This window comes from Melozone crissalis, unplaced genomic scaffold (genome assembly GCF_028551555.1).
Source record: "Melozone crissalis strain CALT ecotype California unplaced genomic scaffold, PUWL_Pcris_2 ptg000061l_1, whole genome shotgun sequence".
Lineage (NCBI taxonomy): Eukaryota > Metazoa > Chordata > Aves > Passeriformes > Passerellidae > Melozone > Melozone crissalis.
This window is the reverse complement of record NW_026535839.1, coordinates 1006938-1031177: the sequence shown is the minus strand read 5'-3', so window position 1 is coordinate 1031177 and position 24240 is coordinate 1006938. Positions and strand designations below refer to the sequence as shown.

Genomic DNA, 24240 nt, shown 5'->3' with positions numbered 1-24240 from the left:
CCGCTCCCGTTCCCGCTGCCCGAGCCCCGCCGGGGATGCCCGAGCCCCGCCGGGGATGCCGCTCCCGTTCCCGCTGCCCGAGCCCCGCTGGGGATGCCCGAGCCCCGCCGGGGATGCCCGAGCCCCGCCGGGGATGCCCGAGCCCCGCCGGGGATGCCGCTCCCGTTCCCGCTGCCCGAGCCCCGCTGGGGATGCCCGAGCCCCGCCGGGGATGCCCGAGCCCCGCCGGGGATGCCGCTCCCGCTGCCGCCGCCGCTGCCCGAGCTCCGGCGCCTCGGCACCGCCACCTCCCGGTTATCCCGGCGGCTCCCGCGGCAGCCCGCGGCGATGTTTGTTTATTTTCTTTATCCCTCCCGGGCATCCCGGAGGGGACGCGCGTTCCCAAGTGCTCAGCCTGCGGGGATGAGTTTGTTTATTTTCCTTTTTGTGCGATGCAGCCCGGCCCTGCCCAGCAGCCCTCTCACAGCACGCTCACCGGGAGAGATATTCACCTGTAATGATTTTATTAAATCTTATAACTTTCCTTTTTTGCCTCTCACGCTAAGGACAAACACCCCGAGGTGAGCGCGGTTTCTCTGGGCAATGCTGGCTTGTCCGTCTGTCTGAAGCAATTACTGCGGCTTCCCCGGAGATTATTTTCCAGAGCAGGTGTTGACATTTTTCCCCAGCTGGGTGTCAAGCCGTACCTGCGGGGGCGGTTTCGGAGCAGCAGCAGCCTAACGAGAGAGTGCCCTGGCTTAATGAGGTGTTGCAAGACAGCCCAGCTAAACCCAGCATTACACGGTCCAACTTTCCAGTTTAATTAGAAACCTGGATCTCCTGCTCATGCATTAATTCACTTTTTTGACTTGAGTGACAGCTCAGCCTCTCGCAGGGAAGGTGACTGCTGTGTTTGAGCAGTGTGGGTGTTGTTGGCTGTCCTCATCCCCCTGTCTAGCCCAGCTTTGTGTTTGCCATGGGAATGCCACGCTGTGCCCACCAGAGCAGCTGGGCCAGGCAGGGTCTGGGCGCCTCTCTCGGCCAGGAGGAGCAGCTGGGACCTGCAGGATTAGCAGAATCCACCTTTCCCCTCTGTTCCCCTCTATTTCCTCTCTATTTCCTTGTGGATCCCGCAGGTGGGAGGGTGCCAGGGCCTGGCACATGCTCCTTCCCAGCTGTGGCTCCACCATCCCGTGCCAGCTCCTGTTTGCCTGGCAGCCCTGGGAGTACAGAGATGCTATCAGTGCTGGGGAGAAGGTTTGTGCAGCAAGTGCAGAAGTTCAGGAGTGCAGTAATTAGCAGAGCAACTGTAAAGCTCGGCAATTAGTGGCTAATTGCTGCTGCAGAAATATGCAAGGCGGCTTTTTATTCCTTCCTCCATGTGGGATGGCTGATCGGGTTTGCTGGGAGCAGGGAGCACTTGTGTCTTGTCCCTGTCGATGGCAGGATAGGACAAAGGGGAAACGCTTTAAGATGAAGGATGGGAGGTTTAGATTTGATATTACAGAGAAATTCTTCCCTGTAAGGGTGGTGAGTCCCTGGCTCAGGTTTTCCAGAGGAGCTGTGGGTGCTCTGGGTGGTGCTCTGGTGATGTTCTCAGCTGGCAGGAGTGGCTCTTGAGCTGCCTGGGAGATGTTCATTGCTCCAGCAGTGGAGAAATCAACTTCTCATGGGGTTTGGGAGCCACCAAGGGGCCTCAGTGCCGTTTTTAGAGCCCCATTTGGCCAGACACGGAGGCAGTGGGAGGAATCCTCTGGGAGTGGGAGTGATGTTCTGCCCCTCGTGCAGCCCCTTGCTGTGGTACTTCACACCCTCACACCAGTCACTGCCACTGCCCCATCTTCACTGGGACAGCCTCAAGGTGCCTGGAATGACTGATCCACAGCTCGTAGAAGAGACATATTTACTCAATAAATAAATACAAATAACATACGGCAGGTACTAGCACAAAATACACACTATTGGTGTTGTGAGGGACGCCAAGGTCTGGGGCTGGAGCTTTGCCTAGCTCAGCTTAGCCTGCCCAGCTGGCACTTACCAGGCTGGCCCTGGATAACGGCACTGATGGTGCAATCTGGAACTGCTCGAGGGCATGGCAGAAGCTACACACCTGGATGGACAAATACATTAACACACAGCAGCAGGGAGGCTTTGCCTTGGGATGCCTGGGGACACAAAATGTGAGCTTCTTGGGGAACCTCGGGCACATCTCTGGGTGCCTGCCCAGGGCAGGCCCTGGGAGCTGCAGCAGGGTCATGGCACACATGGCACAGAGCTGAGGGTCATGGCACACATGGCACACAGAGCTGAGGGTCATGGCACACATGGCACATACAGCTGAGGGTCATGGCACACATGGCACACAGAGCTGAGGGTCATGGCACACATGGCACAGGACTGAGGGTCATGACACACATGGCACATACAGCTGAGGGTCATGGCACACATGGGCACAGCTGAGGGTTGTGGCACACAGAGCTGAGGGTCATGGCACACATGGCACACACAGCTGAGGGTCATGGCACACATGGCACAGAGCTGAGGGCAGGGGGAGATGGAACCCCATGGACCTCAGGAGGGTGCCAGGACTCATCCCCTCATCTCTGCAAAGCTTGGTGCAGAGCACAGGGCTCTGCTCTGGCAGATTTGGCAAAGCCTTGACCGAAAGCTGGGAGCTCTGCTGAGCTCCAGGAGGCAGCAGCAGCTGGGTTTGGGGTTTGGGGTCGTCCCTGAGCTCCAGGGTGGGTGTCAGTCGGCAGAGACGGGCAGGGGCAGGAAGAGGATCGCCTTCTGGCCGTAGTGAGTCCGCGGGCCCAGCTTGCTGTTCCCGTTCTTCTTCAGCCCCACAAACCAGTTCTTGTCCGCGTGCATTTTGGAGACGTAGGTGTTGTAATGGTTCTCCTCCAGCCTTTCCAGGAACAGACACTCCTCACCCAGCAACTGCTGCAAGAGAGCCCCGGGAAGGACAGTGAGCTGGGGATGCTCCCGCTGTGACAATCCCAGCCCAGCTCTCCCCTCTGAGATGCCATCCAGACCCGCCCCTGACATTTCCACACCCCAGTAAAGCTCTTATTTAAACTGTGGGGTAGGTGGCCTTGATTTACTCCCCTGGGCCACTCCTGTAGCAAGGTATCTGTGACCTGGGAATTTTAATTGGCACTTTAAATCAGCCCCGTGCTCCATAAACTGCTCCTGGCCCTGGCTCCTGCTCTGGCCCTGAGCACTGTGGTGGCAGCTGCAGGCTCAGAGTGCAGAACCAGAACAGTTTGGGTTGGAAGGGACCTTAAAGACCACTGAGCTCCGGCCCTTTGCCATGGGCAGGGACACCTACACTGGGTGGCAGCTGCTGCTCCAGGTATGAAACACAATATTTATCAAGTGTCAGATAGGAAATACAATATTTGTCAGAAGCAGGGCAGTAAACAGCATTATTTGCTAATTCATTTATGTCCCCCCAAAATAAAGCCAGATGCAGAGTGGCCGTGCAGCTGCCGGGATCACAAGCAGAGCCCAGCTATTGCCCAGCTGTGGTTTGCACTGCCCAGCTGTGAGATGCCTGCAGCCCTGCCCCTGGCTGCATTTTCCCAGGGGATCCCACACCTACCGAGCCGTAGAGCAGCCCGTTGGGGTCCATGGCCAGGTACTGCCCCGACTGGGTGCCCCTGATGTGCACCACCCCCACGCTCTCTGCACTCAGCTGCAGCTGGACTGGAGCAAAACAAAACAGCAGTGAGAGGAAAATAGGGAAAGGGGGGGAAAAACTGCCAGGAAGTTTAGCGGGGTGTTTTGTTGAAGTCTGGCTTATAAAGAGTTTATAGGAAACAGTAGAGTGTGTAATAAAAGCGTCTCCTTGTACCCTCTTCTTCAAAGAAATCCCACAGCCATCCTTTAGGAACCAAAGACCAATTTTTCCCCTTATTTTACATCAAAGGAAGGACAGCCTTTTGGTTACGATGCTGGAATGGGACACAAGAGATTGGGGTTTTAATTCTGGCTCTAATTTACAAATTTCTCATGTGGTTTGACAAGACACTTAAGGAGTGACATATGAAGGAGTATTTTGAGAGCTAAGCCAGGGATGGGCAGACTGCAATCCCCTGATCCAAAGCATCCCACCCAGCTGTCTGCTGCAGCTGGATTTATCCAGAGCATTGGAGATGGAGAATGGGGAAATGGAAAAGGTTGTGGCTGCAGACACAGTGACTTGCAAATTCCAGCTCTTCCCATCTCCTAGGCAGCTTCTTTCCCTGAGATTTATAACAGCGATATTTAGGTTGGTTGGAATGAAGTATGAACGGATGTCTCGGCTCCAGCTCCTTCCTTCCTGTTTATATTTAATTTGTTTATCCTTATTTAGATGAGGTAAGAGGCAGTGTTACCTCTTGGCCTGGTGGAACACCCATTGCAGTGAAATCTTTGATGTAATGGTTCACATCCTTCATGTTTGGCATTTCCTGCTCAGTAAATGACATTAATTAGGACGCAGTGTGGGTGCAGGTTTGCAGGAGTGCTTGGCCCCTGTCATGCCTGGTTCAGGCTGGGGATGTGCACTGGGAAAACCCCAGCCCACCTGCATCCCCTGAGGGGCTGCAGACCTGGGACCCGGCCCAGGAGCAGTCCAGGGAGAAAGGGGGGAAATGGGATGGAAATGGTGACACTGCTCTAAAAACTGTCCTGAGAGAGGGGAGTGAGGACCCTCCTGCTGCCAATGGGATGCTGAGGTTTTTTGCCACAGAGGGAGGGAGAACAGCAGGTCCAGAGGAAGGAGCTTGTGCATTCATTCTTTCAGGTTCTCTTCCAGGTCTGTACAGAGATTTCCTTCCATGAAGAAATGGGATGAAAGCAGGAAAAGGAGAGTTTTTGTCGAGATGAGCGTGAGCTTCATCCTGAGAATCTGCAGAGTCCTGGTAAGATTTCTTTCTATTGGTGCAAGCTTGGAATGCCCGTAACAAGGACGTGGGAAGTGGATCCTGATGTGGGGCTGGACAACAAAGGTTTAGAGAGAGTGAATCCTTCTCTCTTCTTAGAGATCCTCCTGATTCTGAGGCCATTTGAGAGAAAAATAAGAATCCTTGGTATTTGCCTGGAACAAAATGCACGTGGACAGCTTGCAGAGCATTGGTGCAGCTGGAACGCTGCTGTCCCCTCTGGCCTCCCAATGAACCCTGGGTGTTCCTGTGCCTTGTCCCTCCTGGGGCTGGCAGGTGCTGTCCCAGCTGGGTGACAATGTCCCACAGTGCCAGCCTTGGTCTGGGCTGCTCCCTCGCACACCAGGGAATGATCTGAGCAGCTCCATCGTGTTCCAGGTGCAGGGACAGGACCGCGGTGCTCAGAGCAGGGTCCCTCTCCCCAGGGCTGCTCTGCTGGCACTCAGCCCTTCCAGGAGTTTCCTCTGTAAATATTAGTGTGTTCCCATATCCCAGTTTGTGAGATCATTTACAGGAGGTTCCTTTCTGGCAGAGGATCGCAAACGTGTGGCCTGGGCCAGCAGCAGGGAGGTGTGAGGTGCTGGGACACAGAGCTGCCTGCCCTCCCTGCCCTCGGGCACAGGGCAGCCCTGGGCACCTCTCCAGGGTGATGGATCTGCTTTTCCAGAGGGAAAAGGGCTGGGCTGTGTGACAGCATCCATGCTGTGAGACAGCAGCCTGGGCCAGGGCACCAGAGTGGGCTCATGGCCTTGGTGGCTCCCCGTGTCCCAGGAGATCCCATCTTGACCCTGACCTCTCCTGACTCCAGCAAAACCTCTGGAAAATGCTGCAGAGACACTGCCTGAGCTCATACCACCTCTCCTGGTGTGTCTGTGAGCCCAGTCCTGTCTCTTGCAGATCTTTGGGATCATCCAGCCTTTCCAGAGGTTTGAGGGTTATTGCTGGGTTTATTCCTGCCTGGAGGCTGGAGCTGCACGCTGTGTTTATCCAGCCTCAGGGAGCTCATCTTCATCCATTCCCCAGCACTGCCTCGTGCTGGGGAGACAGTGTTTGTAATTAAAACTGGCTCTAAACTGCCTGTCAGTAACACAACAATAGCCAGAGGAAAGGTTACGTTTGGGGGAGAAGCCACATGTGTGCTTGTGGTTTAAAGAAAATAAAAGTGCTTTTCTTAGCACTTTGTAAGGCTGGCTTGGCTCCTCCCAGCCCTTCCTTCCAACGAGATAGGAGCCTGGCAGGGCCTGGTGCCATTCCAGTAAATGTTCAGGATATGAACCCAGAGGCAGCTGCCAAGAGCAGAGCCCAGCCCTGCTGCCCACAGAGCCCTGCAGGAGCTTTGCTGTGTGCCCAGCAGGTTAAAAAATCCTCTGAAGAGTTTTTGGTGATGCAAGAGCACAAACAGCTTTAAATTCCCAATGATTCCTTGGTGGGACAAGCGCTGGTATCTGCAGGAACATCTCCTCCCAGCAGGGGTGCCAGTGTCCCACCACGGGCTGGAGCCACCAGGGTCACTGCCTGCAGGGGTGGGGACAGCTGAGGGGACACCCTGCCCAGGGTGACAGAGTGAAGGGCTCTGGCACAGGGCTGGCAATGCAGGGACAGCACAGAACTCCATGTGATGCTGTGTGTGTGGGATGCCAGGCTGCCCTGAGCCCCCCTGCCTGGGCAGCTCCCCGTGTGAGCCAGCCCTGTGTGTCCCTGTGTCTGTCTGTCTGTCTGTCTGTCTGCCTGCCTCTGTGAGGGGAAGCCAGTGCCAGGTTCAACACTGGAGATATCTATTGCTGTCCTCCAAATCTGCACTTGGACAGCACACACCTCACACCTCCCCTGCTCTGGATCCCAGCTGTGGGTGTGTTTGGCCCCTGGGATGTGTGTTTGGCTTCCAGGAGATGTGTTTGTCCCTTGGGATGTGTGTTTGGCTTCCAGAAGGTGTGTTTGTCTCCTGTGAGGTGTGTTTGGCCTCTGGGATGTGTGTTTGGCCTCTGGGATGTGTGTTTGTCCCCCTTGGAGGTGTGTTTGTCCCCTTGGATGTGTGTTTGTCCCCCGGAGGTGTGTTTGGCCCTTGGGATATGTGTTCAGTCCCTGGAAGATGCGCTGTCACACCAGCCTCATCCAGACCCCGTTTTCCCCAGCTGCCCGTCCCCAGCTGATGAAACCCCAGCACCAGGAGCCCCCCGAGCCCCCCGGTTTGCTCACTGTGCTCGTCGCTGCGGTCCCGGGTGCCATCCACGGTGCCGTCGGGCAGGATGCGCAGGAAGTGCCCCCCGTTGCTGCAGTACAGCAGCTTGGGCTTCTTGTAGCTGCCCGCGGGCAGGTCGAACTTCTCGGTCAGGGCGCTGAACGTGGTGATCTCCCCCTCGGCCATCGCGCAGCCTCCTCCTCCCGGGGCTGGCTGCAAGGGAGGGGACAGCAGGTGACACCGAGCGCTGGCACAGGGGTGACACCGAGCGCTGGCACAGGGGTGACACTGAGCGCTGGCACACGCTGCTGCTCCTGGCTGCAAGGGAGGGGACAGCAGGTGACACCAGTGCTGGCACACTCTGCTGCTGCTGCTGCTGGGCTGCAAGGGAGGTGACAGCGGAGGTGACAGCGAATGCTGGCACAGGGGTGACACCGAGTGCTGGCACACGTTGCTGCTGCTGCCCAGCTTTAAAGGCAGCAGGGAGGGAAGGAGGAGGGATCCCGGGGGTCCCGTTGGTGATTCACAGCCCAGGGGATGCTCCCCAGCGTGGGAGGTGTGGGGGGCTGTCTCCTTGCCGGGTGGGGCTTGGCAGGAGGGGTTCTGGCCTCTTTAATTTGATCACGGTGAGTTCTGTTTTTGTTCTCCTCTCTATTGACGTGCAGGCTAAAATTACACGCTCAGAAAAGCAGTTTGGAAAACAGCCGGTGTCTGATTGGAACCCGCAGGAGGCGGGAAGGGAGCCCAGGTAAAACTCTCTCTGCACTATTATAACTCTCAAACACAATTATGACCAGGAATTGCAACACCCACTGTGTGTCAGGTGTAAATATTGCTCATCCCTTGGCACTCTGCAGCTCACCTGCCCAGGACGCAGATGGAAAAGGTCAGGACACACAGAGAGATGTGTGTTAGCTGTGGTGGGAGATGGGCAGGAGCTTTCACTGCCAGGCTGAGCAGATTTACCCAGACACTGATCAACAGCATTTGGAAATGGGAATTTTGAGTCCAGGATATGCCATGAGTCAAGCAGCAGCATGTCAGTGCCTGAAGGGGCTCTGAGAGAGCTGGAGAGGGCTTTGGACAAGGATCTGAGGGACAGGATAAGGGAGAATTCCGCTGCCAGAGGGCAGGGTTAGATTTTGGGAATTTGGGAAGAAATCCTTCCCTGTGAGGGTGGGGAAGCCCTTGGCAGTGCCCAAGGCCAGGCTGGACACTGGGGCTTGGAGCAAGCTGTGCTAATGAAGGATCATACTGAAACCTCATTTTGCTGGAGGCTGTGGTCTCAATCCGTGTTTAAGCAGATGCTGTGCCAAAACCTGAAGGCATCTCCAGACCAATCAAAGAAGGATGCTGTGGAGGTTGGAGGCTGGGAAGTGAGAAATGCTGTCACAGAAGTGCCCTCACAGATGTGGCATCAGGAGATGCCACAGATGGGGCCAGAGTCCCACGGATATTCCAGGTACAGTCATGTTTTCAGCCTAGAAACTACATTTAAAATCTCCCACAGATTCATTCTGTCTTTCATACACAGAGTTCTGTAGTGCTTGGAGAGCAGTGGATTTATGAACAGAAAAAGACAAGGCACAGAATAAATCTAGATGCAGGAAGTTTCTTTAAATGTCATGCATTCCCACAGCTATATTATGGAAAATATTTTATAGTCACTGTTTGTATGTGTTTATAGATTGTAAAAATGTCTCTCTAGGACTGAGTTGTGCTACTGGGATGGAGCCAGTACCACACTGTGTGGGTTTGCTGTGGTGCTTGGAGTGCCCTGGGAGAGACTGAGGGTGGCAGCTCTGCAGCACACACACTCACACACATGTACACACACAGACAATCTCTAAACACTCAGCTCTAAACTCCTCAGTATTTAAAAAGCTCTGCAAGAGCAGCTGCAAAAAGAGGAAATTACTCCTGGAAATGGATCCCAGATGCCTGCAGAGAATAAAAGCCTCTGGAAGCTGGATTGCTAAGGATGAATCCCTGGAGATGAAGAGTGTGGCTGTTGGTGAGAGCACCCCCAGCCTCTGCACCAGCTCTGCTTTGTGCACAGACTCCAGGCTCTCAGAGCCCCCATTTGACACAGACTGGGGTTTTGGGAAGTGCTGTCTGGAGTGGCAGCCCCCAGCCCCACCTATTGCCATGAGACTGGAGATGCAGCCTCAGAAGCTCTGTGGCTCCTGGAGGTGTCCAGAGCAGGTGATGCCAAATGTAAAATCTTTGTTTAACACTATTGTCAGGTGAAATTTTTTCATAGAGTGTCTGGTCCCTACATTCATTTTTCTCTCAAGACACCATAGAGCAGCAGCTCAGCTTCCTTGCCAGCTGCCAGCCTCTCACTGAAGGAAAGCCTCCAATCACCCAGGGTGGCACAGGGGGCTCTGCTCCTCCACTGAGCTTTAATCCACATCATCATTGGGTCATTTCCTAGAACCAGGAAAAGGTTCTTGAACCTTTATCTGAGGGTAAAAGGCACCCAGAGGTCTCCTGGGTTGATGATGGGTGGCACTGAGAAGCAAACACCCCAGATCCAAGGGCTCTGAGCAGGATCTCAGCAAACTCCGCAGGCAGGAGTGAGAGCAGCCTGGATTCTACCACAGCCACCTCAAGGGCTGAGGGCATCTCCAGACAGCCTGACCAGAGCAGCTCAACTGCAAACAGCTTCTTCATCATCACTGATTTCCTCTAAGGTTATTTTTGCTATTTTTAGGAAGACCCCAGTGCTTGCCAGCTGCCCTGAGTGCCCCAGCAAAGCTCATGAACACTTTTCCACTCCCCTTGTCTCCCCGTGCTAAATACTATTGCTGTTCTCAGACTTTATGGCCATGGAGTTGTTCCTCTACAAACACCACCACTCATGGCCCTAGCATTATACTTCTGGCAGGAACATGTTAGGTTTTTATGGGAATTAAAAAGCTCGAGTGAGGGAGAGAGCCTGAACCAAAGACAACATAAAGGGCCTTATTTCTTTGGGTAGGAGCCCAACAGTGCTATTAAACAGCTCAAAGCAGAACAGAAAGCTGTTCAAATATGCAAGGCTGAGAGACACCACACTGCAGTGGTTACTGGGTGCCCCATGGAGAAAGGAAAACATTCCAAGAGGAGATGGCTGTGAGGGCATGGCTGCTGCTGAGCTCTGACTCCCTGCTCACACCAGGACTGGATCTGGAGCAGCTGTGGTTGTGGCTCCTCTCTCCTCCAGCTCTGTGCACAGAGAAATCCCAGAGGAGGATCCCTGGGGGCTGCAGCCAGGATAGCCCTGCTCCAGGACAGCCCCAGGACAGCCCCAGCTCCATCTGCAGCATGGGGAGCTGAAGGCACCCAGCTCTTCCTCCTGGATGGAGGTGTCAGCACCCCAAAGGACCAGAAATAATTTCTGAAGGTAAAAAAACCCATTTGATCCAGGTCGTGCTGAGCCCTGGTGGCTGCGCTGTGCTGCTCCCTGCAGCTCTGAGGGAGAGGAGCCCAGGGCAGGGCTGCAATAGCTGTGAAATTCTGAGAAGTTTGGGGTCGGCTCCAAACTTTATCACTGGCCAAACCAGCGGCTCTGATGTGAAATCCCAAACTCTGCGAGCATCTGACTGAGCACGGAGGGCTGGTTGTGCTGCCAATGTCAGGCTGCGAGCTCTGCAATAGCAGCACACACTGGGAGCCATGGAGGGAACCTCTGCTCTCTGCCCTAGAGCTGTGCAGACTTCACCCCACAGCACTTGTTTGCATGACAGAGGTGGTGTTGGTGGAAATGAGGGGGATTCCTAAGGGTCCAAAAGGTTTTTGCAGAATTACCAGGAATTTTTCTGGCTTTTTTTTTTCCTATGGCTCCTGTGGCACAGATTTAGTGACCAGCAAAGACGCACCCCAAAGGTAGCCAGTTGAGGTGAGCCTTCTTGCCTTGGGTATGAAATACCTGGCTACTACATGGAGGAAAGCAGAAGTTTCTCACCTACTGGGTTAAAACGAGATTGGATTGATTCAAATGCATCAATATTTTCCTTGGCTTTGGACACAATCTTTTATGTAGGTTTGGCAAGAAATGTTCTGCATGGCCTCTGATGGAAATGGTGATGAAAAGTGCAGCTAATCACAATTGTCATTTAGATGATCAACGAGAGATCACACAGAGAGCTCCAGAGAGATGAGAAGCTGCTAAACCCAGGAGTGTCCTGAGGCTTTGTCCAGCTCTGGGTAATGAGATCAGTGTCTCGTGAACCTGGCTCTGGGGAGTTCAGTGGAAACACTCCAGTTGCTTTCACTTTGGAAAGTGTTATTTTCTCCATTAAAGCAGAAATGCAGTTTGTTCCAGGACGTGTGACTCAGCTGGGATCAGACAGCATCACCTCCTGATGGGCTCCCTGCCCATTCCCACTGTGACTGTCACCTCCCAGGCAGCTCACACACTCCATGTGGAATGGAAAGCATTTAGAACAGGTGGAATATTTTTAAGGAATTCAGGCTCTGAATTGCCTTTCCCAGGGGTTCCTGTGGTTCTTGGGGCAGTCTGAGATCTACCTGGGCTTGTGGAACAAACACCTCTCAGACGAACAGGGATTTTATTCATACCAAGATTTAGAGAACCATTTCATGGGATGGATTTCCTCATCCAGGGGAGGATTAGACACAGGCAGAGGTTTCCTCATGCTGCAGAAGCAGCTTGGTGGGTCTGGGTTATCAGCATGGGCAGCCTGCAGGGGCTGCCTCCCCTCCCGAGGCTGGCAGTGCAAGGCAGAGCTCGAATTCCTTGGCCTGTACATTCTCTGAGAAAGATTAATAAATGATTAGGCAAAGCATATGATAAATATGTAATAGATCACTCTGTGACTATCAGTGGAATGCACTGGCTCGTTTCTAGGCTTGTTTATGGCCAGGTGATTTTATCTCTAGTGATGTGATTAACTGCTTAATGAAGTATTTATCAGCCAGGTTTTAGCCTTTGCAAGTGGAATATGTTGTGTGAAGTGCAACCAAAAGCATAAAAATCAATTTAACTAATGCCAGCTGTCATCATCTGCTGCTCTCCACCAGAAAACAGCCATCCCACCCAGTCTCACTGGATTTGTGGCAGGTGGAACAGAGGGGCTGTAAAGCTGAAACTTCAGCAGTTTCCTGCTGAATGACCAACACAGCAGCATCAGAGAGGGACAGGGTAATCCCAGCCCTGTGCCCTCAGGGATGCCCAAGGGGAGCCCCATCCCTGCCCCAAGCCAGGTGTGGCTTTTCCAGAGCTCTGAGCCCGGGACAGCCCAGCTGCTGGGACAGCCAGGGCAGCCTCCCACCAGGCTGTGCTGTCCGTGGGGAGGCAGGAAAACCAAGGCATCCTCCCCTTCCTAATTACCTCCCCTTTCTAATTACCTCCCACCCACGGCCCTCGGCCATCCGGTGATTAACTTAATTGCAGCTCCAGCCCCAGGAGCAAATGCAGCCCCAGAGCAGGAGCTGTGCCAGGAGGGCCTTGTCCCTGTGTCCTGTCTGGGCTCAGAGCAGGAGCAGGGACACGAGCAGGAGCAGCCCTGGCTGCACACACAGACCCACGGATCCCATTGGACCTGTCCTGAATTGGAGCCCTCCCTCCCCGAGCCAGCCAGGTGTGTGGATGGAAGAGCACCTGGACACTGGGTGTGTGGGACCTGCTGGATGGGGACAACACCTGGACACTGGGTGTGTGGGACCTGCTGGGTGGGGACAACACCTGGACACTGGGTGTGTGGGACCTTCTACATGGGGAGAACACCTGGACAGGGAATCACCAAAGCCCAGTCCCTACAGCTGAAGATGTGCACACCCAGGGGACACCTCTGGCAACGCAAGCACCCCGGGCTTCCCCTTCCCTCCAGGATGCAGCAGGTCCTGTCTGCCCTTTCCAGGTGCCCTTTCCCTCTCCCAGCCTTGCGCCAAGGTCAGTGCCAAGCCTGGTCCCTGCTCCTGTGCTCTGCTGCCTCCCAGCACGTGGGGCTGGCTGGAGCAGCCACTGACAGGTGCCACGAGTGACACCAGTCTCATCCCTGTCACCGAGGAGGAGGAGGGCAGCTCTGTGCTGCTGAGGACTCAGGGACGATGCAGCAGGCACAGGACCCTTGTTTGGGGTTTGCCACCTCGGGTATGGGCAGGGCTGTGGGCACCTCTCCTGCCTGGACCTGCCTGTGCCTGGCTTCCCAGTGACCTGTCCCCTGTCCCCATGCAGTGACACTGCAGTGACCTCTCCCCGTCCCCGTGCAGTGACACTGCACTGACCTCTCCATTGTCCCCGTGCAGTGACACTGCAGTGACCTCTCCCTGTCCCCATGCAGTGACACTGCACTGACCTCTCCTCTGTCCCCGTGCAGTGACACTGCACTGACCTCTCCATTGTCCCCGTGCAGTGACACTGCAGTGACCTCTCCCTGTCCCCGTGCAGTGACACTGCAGTGACCTCTCCCCGTCCCCGTGCAGTGACACTGCAGTGACCTCTCCTCTGTCCCCGTGCAGTGACACTGCACTGACCTCTCCATTGTCCCCATGCAGTTACACTGCACTGACCTCTCCCTGTTCCCGTGCAGTGACACTGCAGTGACCTGTCCCCTGTCCCCATGCAGTGACACTGCACTGACCTCTCCCTGTCCCCATGCAGTGACACTGCAGTGACCTGTCCCCTGTCCCCATGCAGTGACACTGCACTGACCTCTCCCTGTCCCCATGCAGTGACACTGCAGTGACCTGTCCCCTGTCCCCATGCAGTGACACTGCACTGACCTCTCCCCTGTCCCCGTGCAGTGACACTGCAGTGACCTCTCCCTGTCCCCATGCAGTGACACTGCAGTGACCTGTCCCCTGTCCCCATGCAGTGACACTGCACTGACCTCTCCATTGTCCCCATGCAGTGACACTGCACTGACCTCTCCCCTGTCCCCGTGCAGTGACACTGCAGTGACCTGTCCCCTGTCCCCATGCAGTGACACTGCACTGACCTCTCCTCTGTCCCCGTGCAGTGACACTGCAGTGACCTGTCCCCTGTCCCTGTGCCACCCCCGCTGTCCATGCAGGGCACAGAGCCAGGCCACAGAGCCCACTGTGGCTGTCTGGGCTGGCGCTGCAGGTGTGGCTGCCCCGCACACCCACGGACAGACGGACGGACAGACGGACGGCGCCGAATGACAAACTGCAGCCCAGGAGTTCCCTCTGCGCTGCGAATGCCAGCAGTGGCCTGGCTCTCCTGCTGCACCATGTCCCCTGTGAGCCCTGCAGTGCCACCCCTCTGCTGAGCCCTGCTCAGGTACGTGTCTGTGTCCGTCCCTCTGTCCTGGCCACCCTCAGGGCCCAGCCCCTCCCAGGCTGCTGCTGCTGCTCAGGGAGTGAAAACCAGGAATGCTCACACGCTGTCAGGCTGCCCTTCCTGCAGCTGCCCCTCTGAAGGGTGGCCAGGCCCAGCCGAGGGTTGGCCCCAGCTTCAAACTGGGATTTGAGTTTGGGCTCAGCCTTTGTACCCCGTCCTTCCCCAGGGAGGCAGAGGATGCTGGAATCGAGGGTTTCATCCCCAGGCCAAGTGAAAGCCCACATCCATCCTGGTGGTTAACCATCAGCAGACACAGCATCGCTCAGAAATCCAACTTCCTCCAGCACAGCCTTGCTCTGGGTGTTCCAGGGAAAATCACTGGGGTTTCTGGGCTCACCAGAGGCTCAGCAGCGATTTACCATGGAAATGTGCAGGCAGTTAATGGTGTTCATCCTGCAATGTTTGTGTAAGGGCTGTACAGCTGCTCTTTGTAACATCTAAGTAAGCCTGGCTGGAAGAATCCTGTTCTTAATTCTGTTGCCCAATGTCTCATTTTAAATTCAGTCTCTAGTACCCCTGAGTTTCTTCCTCCAAGCTGCCTGAGTAAGGAGCTTAGGCTGTTGCTCAATAACAGTGTGATAAAAGCTTGAGTTAATAATGGCTATTACCAGGAAATTCCTCCAATAAATAATAATTTTCTTATCTGCATGACTTTGGGACTGGAGAAAACTCTTTCCAGTGAAAAGCTGCAGCACGTAGGAGTGGGCAAGGAGTGTTTCAGATGAAAGATCAGAGCAAGGCAAGCTCAGGGCTGAATCTTGTTAAATGGAGATGAGTGGGTCAGCAAAAAAACTGGAATTAGTGTGGCTGAGTAGTCACTGGGGTAAACTACGGAGAGCAGCTGTGCATCTCCACCTCTTGTGGTCTGAGGAGGCAGACAGGTCACTGCTCTGTTTGTGTTCTTCAGGCACAAATGGGGGAATTCTCACTGGTGGCAGTGGGTGGCCATGGACACCGAGCCCTCTGTGTGTCACCCTCAGTCCTAGGAAGGAGCCTGAGTCACTCCCTGGGACCTGCCAGAGCCCGTGGAAGGCGCAGCCCTAATGCTGCTCCTGCTGTCCCAGACAGGGGCACACCTGTGTCCCTGCAGGGCTGGGCACCTGTTTGGCCCTCGTTGTGACAAGTGTGCCCACAGGCTGTGTGCCAGCAGCAGGGGCAGGCAGGGCAGCCACTGCTCCAAGGAAAACAGAGCCCTGCCTTGGCTTTCCATGACACAGCCCTCCGAGGGAAGGGATGTGTTTGGGTGCTCTCTGGCCCCTTCTCATCTCTGTAAACAACAGAGCACCACAAAGGGCACAGAGCAGGACGGAAGGCTGCAATTTGAACAGCCTGCTGCAGCTCAGCCCCTGAGGTTTCACCCACGCTGGCTATTTGCAGCTCCTGAGTGGGAGTTCAGAGACACCGTGGCCTTTGTTGTGCCCGTGTTTCCACAGCTGCTCTGGGGCCACGGGGATGCAGCCAAGGATCATGGACTCACAGGATGGTCTGGGTTGGAAGGGACCTTAAAACTCATCCAGTCTCACCTCATGTCCCCTGCCATGGCAGGGACACCTTCCTCTGTCCCAGCTGCTCCCAGCCCCAGTGTCCAACCTGGCCTTGGGCAGTGCCAGGGATCCAGGGGCAGCCACAGCTGCTCTGCTCTGATGCTTGTGATAATCAAGACAGAAAGATGCCCTGGATTGTCTAAGTAGAAAAAAACCCCACTAAACCAAAAACTTTGTGACTTCCAGGCAGAGTGTGGGGATCAGCAGCTGCTGTGCCCCCTGTGCCTGGCTGGCAGTGCCGCAACCAGGACCCCAGTGGGGTTTTACCTTTTCCTCACTCTTGAGCTGCACACTCAGCCCTGCCCTGGGATCCCTGGGCAGTCAGTGGGCATCCCCCGTGGTTTGGGGAGGATCACATCCCAGCAGGGTAGGTGTGTTCTCCCCAATTCCCATTTGGAGTCTGGCAGCCAGTAACTGCCCATCATGTGGGAGCTTTTGTGAACACCCTGCAGCAATGGGAATACTGGGGAAGGGGAAGGGAGGGTGTTTTAATTGGTGTCAAATACTTGTGCTTTCTGTCCAAGATTTGAACTTCCATAGAGAATCAAGTATAAAGGAAAGATCCGAGCTCAAGGCTGACACCCAGGCCTAAACTGAGAGCCAGGAGCAAGGGCAGACTTTGTGAGCAGCAGTGGGCTGTGAGTCATGGATGAACTGTGTGTCCAGACTGCTGTGGGCAGTGGGCAAACCCTTGGGAGGACGGCTCAGGGCAGACAACACCACTCCCAAAAGGAGTCTGAGGGGTACAGAAGGGTTTTAGATGCCATGCTGTGAGTCAGTGGTACCTGGGCACAGCAGCCAGCCTGTGACACCCCTTTCTGCCCTGTCCTCAGGGACTGCTGCCAGCTGTGATGCTGTGGGCTTGGGAATCTGCCTGTGGGATCCCAGCCTGGTCCTCTCCCAAGCAGCCATCTCAGTCTGGTGCCTTCCCTGGGCAAGCGACAGAGTCTGGGGGTAGGGAAAGCACAAACAGAAGGGGAAGGGGTTCTCTGAGCTCACTCCGAGGGGGTTCCCCTGAGCTCACTCCTGAGTTCAGACCCAGCAGAATGGGGGTTGTTACCTCATTAAAACAGGGGTCAGGCTTTAAGCTGGACCATGGGTGCATGTTACTGATGCTGTGCTGGGGTTAGTAGAACTTTATTTAGCTCTGGCTGTGAATTAGCTGTTCTTGAAGGGAATTCCTAAATATTGACCTTGGCACTGTGAGAGTCTGTCTCAGCCTTTCTCTGCCACCTTCACCAGATGGAAATTAAGCCCTCTTGTTATTCAAGGGTTTAGAGGGAAAAGCAGGAGCTGTGGCAGGCAGTTTTGTCCCTGCAGATGCCAGGTGCAGACTGTCTCTGCCTCCTCAGGGCTGGGGGCCAGAGCTGCCTGGGATCCAGGCACAGGTGCCCATCCCTGGGTGGGCAGTGCCACCTGCCCTGTTAAACACTGACAGATTTGGGGAATATAAACCCTGCAAGTCACTGATTGCTGCTGCAGCTGCTCTGCATGGCCCTGGCCTCTGCTTTGGTTCTCCAACAGCTTTAAACCAACAGATTCTAGTGTTGGAAACAAGGAAGAATTAGGAACTGAACACTGAGTCAGGCACCTTTCAAACAGGGGGAGAGGGAGGATTCCTGCAGCCAGCAGAGACCAGGACAGAGCCATTGTCTCTCCCTGAACTGGTATTCAACAAATCCTTCTGCAAAGAGATTTCTGATGTGAGGGTTCTCTTTGAAAGGCAGACCCAAGCCCCAGGATAATCCCCAATAGATCTGCACTGACAGCCAATGTGCACAGGATTCCTAAAAATGCCCCAGCCATGAGTCAGTACCTGCTGTGCCCAGGAGGGAGAAGTGCTGGTACCCAGGGGCAGCTTTTACCTCCTGGGAATATACGTTTATTTTCAGGGAATATTTACTAAAAGGGTTTGTAAGATCCAACAAGTTCTAATGTGTTTTGAGGGCAATAAAGAAGGGGCAAACAAAAAACAGGAGATGGAATAAGCAAGGAAGACTGAAAAAGAAATGGAGGCTAAAGGTGAGAAGGAGGAGTCACAAGGAATTGGAGTCACAAGGTTGGCAAGGAAAAAAAGTAAAGGCCGAGGAGTGCAAGAGAAAAAAAACATTGATCAGAAATAAAAACAAGGACAGAGAAAACAGTGGCTGCAAAATGGTAGAGGGCCAAGAAAGTGTGGGAGGGGGAAAGAAATGCAGAGGCTGAGAAGGGCAGGAGGCCAAAATAAAGTGGGAGGCCAAAAGAAAAGTAGAGACAAAATAGTGGAGGGTGAAAAGGGCTGGGAGGCTGAAGAGGCACATGAGACACATGGGAAGGCTGCCCAAAGAGGGGTCTAAAGTTTAATGGGTTCCTCAGGCAGGACAGGCTCCCTGGTGGTGATAAGGCAGCACAATGTCCAATTGTTCTCCTGCACACCGGGTCAGCCCTGCTTCCCCTGCCTGGGCTCTGCAGGAACTCACACTTGGGATGGACAGAGCTGGGCTCTGCAGGAACTCACACTGGGGGTTTGGGCTGGACAGAGCTGGGCTCTGCAGGAACTCACACTGGGGGTTTGGGATGGACAGAGCTGGGCTCTGCAGGAACTCACACTTGGGATGGACAGAGCTGGGCTCTGCAGGAACTCACACTGGGGGTTTGGGATGGACAGAGCTGGGCTCTGCAGGAACTCACACTGGGGGTTTGGGATGGACAGAGCTGGGCTCTGCAGGAACTCACACTGGGGGTTTGGGATGGACAGAGCTGGGCTCTGCAGGAACTCACACTTGGGATGGACAGAGCTGGGCTCTGCAGGAACTCACACTGGGGGTTTGGGATGGACAGAGCTGGGCTCTGCAGGAACGCACACTGGGGGTTTGGGCTGGACAGAGCTGGGCTCTCCCCAGGGCTCCAGCCAGACCCAGAGCTCTGCAAGCCCTCTGGATAAACTTTCCTCCAGCTCCACCCAGCCCAGGGGATCAACCCTTCCTCCTGAGCTCCCTAAATGACTTTGGCCTTCCTCCCACTGCTGAGACCTTGATCTTCCTCCCAGCTGAGGCAGCTCCTGATGCAGCTGGCTCTGCCTCCTTGCCCTCACTCCCAACCAGCTGAGCCAAGTGGAGCCCAGGACCCCGGCACGGTGGGGACAGGGACAGGGAGCTGCTGCTGCCCTGTCAGGGGTTTCACCTTTGCCAAAAGGCCCAAAGGAGCCGGGAGGCTGCAGGTGCTGGCAAGGGAAGGGGGCGATGGGGACATGTGGACCCACAGTCTCAGCCTGACACCTGCACCCCCAGCCGGGGAGATTCCAGCCTGCAGAAATTTGTGTTTGGCATCTTTGTTTGGCTGAGAGCAGCTCAGAGCTCAGAGCGTGCTGGTGATGAGGAGTTTTGGCTGTCAGGCCCATCAGGATAATCCCTGTGGTGTTGTTTTGGCCATAAATCATATAAATTCTATAAATTCTATAAATTCTATAAATCATAGAATCAGCACAGAATGGTTTGGGTGGGAACGGACCTTAAAGCCCATCCAGTTCCATCCCCTGCCATGGCAGGGACACCTTCCACCATCCTGGTTGCTTCATCCCCTGCCCAACGTGGTCTGGGGATCCCTAATCATACCTAACTGCCCAGAGAAGCTGTGGTTTCCCCAAACCATTCTATGGCTCTGTGATTTATTTATTTTGCATCAAAAATGAACCATTTATAGTGCTGTGTCACTGCAACGATTTTCCTTTCTGTTTGTTGTTCTGTCTGATTGGGGTTTTTTTAGTTTGTTTGGTTTGGGGTTTTTTTAATTGTCCAAATATTGTGTTTTGCCATTTTAAATATTTGGGTTTTAGTATATTTCTATTCAAGTTCTGATCTGGGCTTCTGCTTCTATCCAGAGCCTCAGGAGAGTTTGCAGTAATTTGGAGATTTGTATTGAGAATTTGCAGTAATTTGCAGATTGTCATTTGGAATGATGCTGCCATCACTGAGCCACTCCTCCCTCCCAGGATTTGGGGGCACCTGCAGGGTTTGGGGGGTTTGTCCCAGCTGGGGGGAGCATCACGCTGTCCCCCTAAAGCTGTCCCCGGGGAAGGAACCTGCTGCCTCAGCACATCCCAGCCCGACCCTGCACATCGGAGCCCCCCCGTGCCCTGGGGGGATCTGTGGGGCTGAGAGAGCATGCCCTGGGCATCTGCGGGCATCCCGGGGGATCCCGGAGCCTCCGTGCCCCGGGGTGTGTCTGAGCATCCCGCGGGGCTCCGTGGGGCTGGCAGAGCATCCCCCGGGCATCTCCTGGGCATTCGCGGGCATCCCGGAGGATCCCGCAGCCTCCGTGCCCCGGGGTGTGTCTGAGCATCCCGCGGGGCTCCGTGGGGCCCTCGGGGGGTCTCAGCCCCCGCTCCCGCCGCCCCCCGCCCGCACCTACCGGCGGCTGCGCGGCGCTCCCGGCGGCGGCTCCCGAGGGCGCGGGGAGAAGCGGCGCGGAGCGAGCGGGGACGGTGAGGATGAGGAGGAGCCGCCTGGGGCGGGGGAGCGGCGGGAGGACGCGGGGGGAGGGAAGGGGAGGCTGCTCGCGTCCAGCCGCAGCGGGGCCGGGACCTGCGGCACCGCCAGCCCCGGGCAGCGCAGTGGGCGCGGCTGCGGGAGCAGGGGGCGCCAGGAGCGGGCAAACCCCGCGGAGCCGGAGCTGCATCGGCCTCCCTGCCCCTCTTCCCTCCCTGCCTTTCCCTTCCCGGCGGCCCTGGACATTCCTGCGGCGCTGGGTGTCTCAGTGCTCTGCGGGAACGCGATGACCTCCCTCACCGCAGTCAGCCCCGGGCAGCGGGGACGGGGTGTCTGCTCTCCTCATGGGGATCCCTGCCCTCCCCATGAGGGTCCCTGCCATCCCTAGGGTGGTCCCTGCCATTCCTAGGGCGTCCCTGCCCTCCCCATGGGCGTCTCTGCCATCCCTAGGGTGGTCCCTGCCATTCCTAGGGCGTCCCTGCCCTCCCCATGGGGGTCTCTGCCATTCCTAGAGGGGTCCCTGCCATTCCTAGAGGGGTCCCTGCCCTCCCGGGGGCAGCTGCCGAGAAAGGCCCGGGGCAGCCACGGGGCTGTGCCGGGCACGGCCGCGTTCCGCTGGCACCGGCAGAGCTTGGCCTTAAAAGCCGAAGTGTTCGGGAGCGCTGTCAGGCGGATGAAATGCAGCTCCGCGTCCCCGGGGACGGCGCTGGAGCCCGGGGACCGTGCGGGCTCTGCCCGTGCTGGGGGACACGGGTGGGCTCGGGGGGTGTCGGGGTGCCAGGGGTGATCTCGGGGCTCACAGGGTGGGTGCAGGTCGGGGTGCGGCTGTGCGGGGTGCGAGGTCGCTGCCGCAGCACTAATGAAGCCCTAATGAAGCGCTAATGAAGCACTGACGGAGCCCGAGCGATGATTTCAGCGCTTGGCCGGGCTCCACGAGCCTTTGATGCGGTGCTGTTTGGGCTGCGTTATCTAAAGCTCGCTTAGAATGGGCTTTTTAGCGGCGGCTCACGTGGAGCCAGCGTGTTTGGACAATGCCCGCGGCCCAGACCTTCGGATAAAACATTCCCGAGCTGGCCGTGGTCACCAGCGCCTGCTGGGGACAGCTCCGAGCGCTCCCACAGCGCAGGTGCATCCCGAGCTTTCCGGACATAGCTATAGACTTTTTTTCTTACCCTTTATTTTTAATAATCCCGCCCAAGATTTCATCTTGCTTTTTCAGAAAACAAAAAATAGGAATAACCAAACATTCCTGAATCTAACATAGGAGCAGGCCTGGCTTTGCCTCAGGCTCTCCTGGACTAAAGCCAGGGGGATTGTGAGGATGTGGTGAAGATTAGGAAATGCTGGTCCATTTTCTCCCTTGTTTCGGAGGTGCCGGGGCTGCCCCGTCCCTGCAGCCCAGCCCTCCCCGCCTGCCCGGCTGCCCCCTGGCCGTGGCTGGCACTCGGCAGCCCCGGTGCGGCGCTCTGCAGGCGGTGTCCTGCCAAATTCGTGTCCTTTGAGCCCGTCCCCAAGGCTGTGGCTCCGGGATGGAGCCAGGAGCCAGAGCGACGCAGACACAGAGCAAACATGGACCTGGGCAGCGGGATCTGTGCCGGGCACGAGGGAGAGGAGGCTCGGTCAAAACCCGGGCACCGACCGTGCTGCAGCGAGCCCGGAACCTGCACCGAGAACCACAGGGATGGGGACACTGCAGGGGTGGGGACAGAAATGGGGAACACTGCAGGTGTGGGGACACTGCAGGGATGGGGACAGAGTGGAAATGGAGAACACCGCAGGGGTCGGGACACTGCAGGGATGGAAACACTGTAGGAATGAGGGCACTGCAAGGATGAGGTCAATACAGGGACGGGGGACACTGCAGGGATGGGGACACTGCCTTGGCAGCAGCTCTGGCTCCCCCTGCCCTCCCCAGTCCAGCCCTGCCTGGGCAGTGCCAGCAGCACCTGCAGCAGGTGCCTGTGCTATTTCTCAGTTTCTCTGGATGGATTCGATGGGTGCTGCTGCTGCAGTCCCTCCCCTGTCCCTGCCTGTGCTCGCCTGACGCCCACCAGCCCCCTGCGCCCCGAGTCCCAGCAGTAGCAGCCCCCGGGGCCGTTGGGAAGCTCAGTGAATAATTAACCATGGAAGAAGCTGCAGGTGCTGCCCTGCCCGGCCCCAGCACAGGCAGTGCCTGTGAGGGCAGCTGAGCCCAGCCCCGCTGTCCTGGCGCCTCCTCATCCCCCAAACCACGGTCCCACAGCAGAGACAAGGTAAACAAAACTTCCTGCACGTTTAGAGTGGGACCCTCGAGATCCTGCAGTCCTGCCCTTGTTCCATCCCTCCTGTGATGATCCTGGGAGCCCTCGGCGGGCCCGGCTCAGCCCAGGAGGAGCTGGAGCAGCCCCGAGGTGCAGAGCCCGTCCCGCTCCAGCCAGCTCCCAGAGCTGGGGCAGAGGAAAGGACATCCAGCTGCTCCTCAGCACCGCACACGGGGAGCTGCTGAGCTCAGGAACCTGTGGGACAGCACCGCAAAGCCCCGGGAACGTGTGCGCTGTGCCAGGGAGGGAGTGCAGGATGCTGGGGTAGGAACTCACCTGAGCGGGCTCCAGGTGCGCAGGGCTGGGCTGGGCTGGGCTGGGCTGGGGGGCAGCGGGGCGGGCAGGGATGCGCTGGGCTCGCCCTGCCCCTGCTCCAGCTCCCGGAGCCTGCGGGGGCACAGCCCGGCCCCTGCGGCTCCCGCGGTGCCCCCGAGCCGGGCAGGGCCCTCTGGCACCGGGAGGGCACCGGGAGGGCACCGGGAAGGAGCGGCCCCGGGGCTGGCGCTGCCGCCGCGGCTCCGCACCCGCGCAGACGGGGAAGTATGGATGGATAATCCTGCGCCTTGCTATTTTTTTCCTCTCATGTGATCTTGTTTTTGGACGGCTATTTTGGGGCTGGACTCCAGCCCAGGTGAAAGACAAGGATCGAATCCAGCCTCCCCCTTCCCGGAGGCCTTCCCAGGACCTCTGCCCGTCCGCCCGTGGCACGGGGACAAAGCCTGCCACCATCCCTGCCGCCATCCCTGCCGCCATCCCTGCTACCATCCCTGCCCGCCGCAGGGCCCTTTTTGTCCCCTCGTGCCCTGGGCAGCCACGGGGGGCTGATGGATCCCGGCTGTGCCCAGCACACCGGCCCGGCCACCCGCCCTGCGACATCCCCAGGATTGGCACCGACACTGGCACCGGCCCCGGAGTGTCCCAGCAGCGTTCGCCTCTGGGTGCCCGTTTCCCCCAGCCCAGCCTGGCAGGAAGCTGGCGGCAGATAAATGCATTAAAAATATGCTCGGAGCGTGCGGCAGCCGGGGAGCCAACAGCGGCGAGCACTGGCGCTGCCATCAGCCCCCGGTGCCACCAGGGCCGGCAGGAGAGGGACACGAGGGACAGCGCAGGAGACGGACAGGAGGGGACAGCGCAGGACAGGCACAGGAAGGGACAAGGGGGGCTCTGAGGGCCGCTCCATCCCACGTGCAGCAGCCCCGATCTTGTGGGCATCCTGCCCTGCCTGCCCCGGGGTCTCCTCTGAGGACATCCTTGGGGACATCTTGGTGCCACAAGCTCAGTGCTGACCATTTTTATCCTATTTCTATCCAATTTGTGCCTTTCGACCCTGTGAATGGAAGCTGCAGGGGCCCAGTGGGGCACTGGGGAAGGGCAGCCTGGCTCAGAGCGTGCAGATGTGGGGCAGATGTCAGGGATGTGACACTGGATCTGGCTGTCCCCACGTGTCACTGCGGGCACACCGTGTCCTTCCACGGCGGGTGGTGGGAGGAGTGGGTGCCTAAACTGAGTCTTTGCATGACTAAAACTCGTTA

General features: G+C 56.8%; 1 protein-coding gene and 1 long non-coding RNA gene across 4 annotated transcripts; one reads left to right on the top strand and one right to left on the bottom strand.

Moving 5' to 3' along the window:
• Positions 1-500: 500 nt before the first annotated feature.
• On the bottom strand, positions 501-23052 carry FGF1 (fibroblast growth factor 1). 3 transcript variants are annotated; one of them, XM_054288039.1, is made up of 4 exons: positions 22985-23052; positions 7104-7299; positions 3584-3687; positions 1454-2922 (listed from the first exon to the last, which is right to left on the bottom strand). In XM_054288039.1, exons 2-4 carry the CDS (start codon positions 7270-7272, stop codon positions 2728-2730), a joined length of 468 nt encoding a protein of 155 aa, XP_054144014.1. In that variant the 5' UTR covers positions 7273-7299; positions 22985-23052; the 3' UTR covers positions 1454-2727. The 3 variants fall into 3 exon arrangements, with proteins under 3 accessions (XP_054144013.1, XP_054144014.1, XP_054144012.1); XM_054288037.1 differs by lacking the exon at positions 22985-23052 and adding an exon at positions 20332-20387; XM_054288038.1 differs by lacking the exons at positions 1454-2922; positions 3584-3687; positions 22985-23052 and adding exons at positions 501-716; positions 20332-20387.
• Positions 7748-10345, top strand: LOC128944676 (uncharacterized). The gene is made up of 3 exons (XR_008483821.1): positions 7748-7834; positions 8391-8548; positions 10295-10345. It is a non-coding gene; the product is annotated as an uncharacterized LOC128944676 (long non-coding RNA).
• Positions 23053-24240: the final 1188 nt, after the last annotated feature.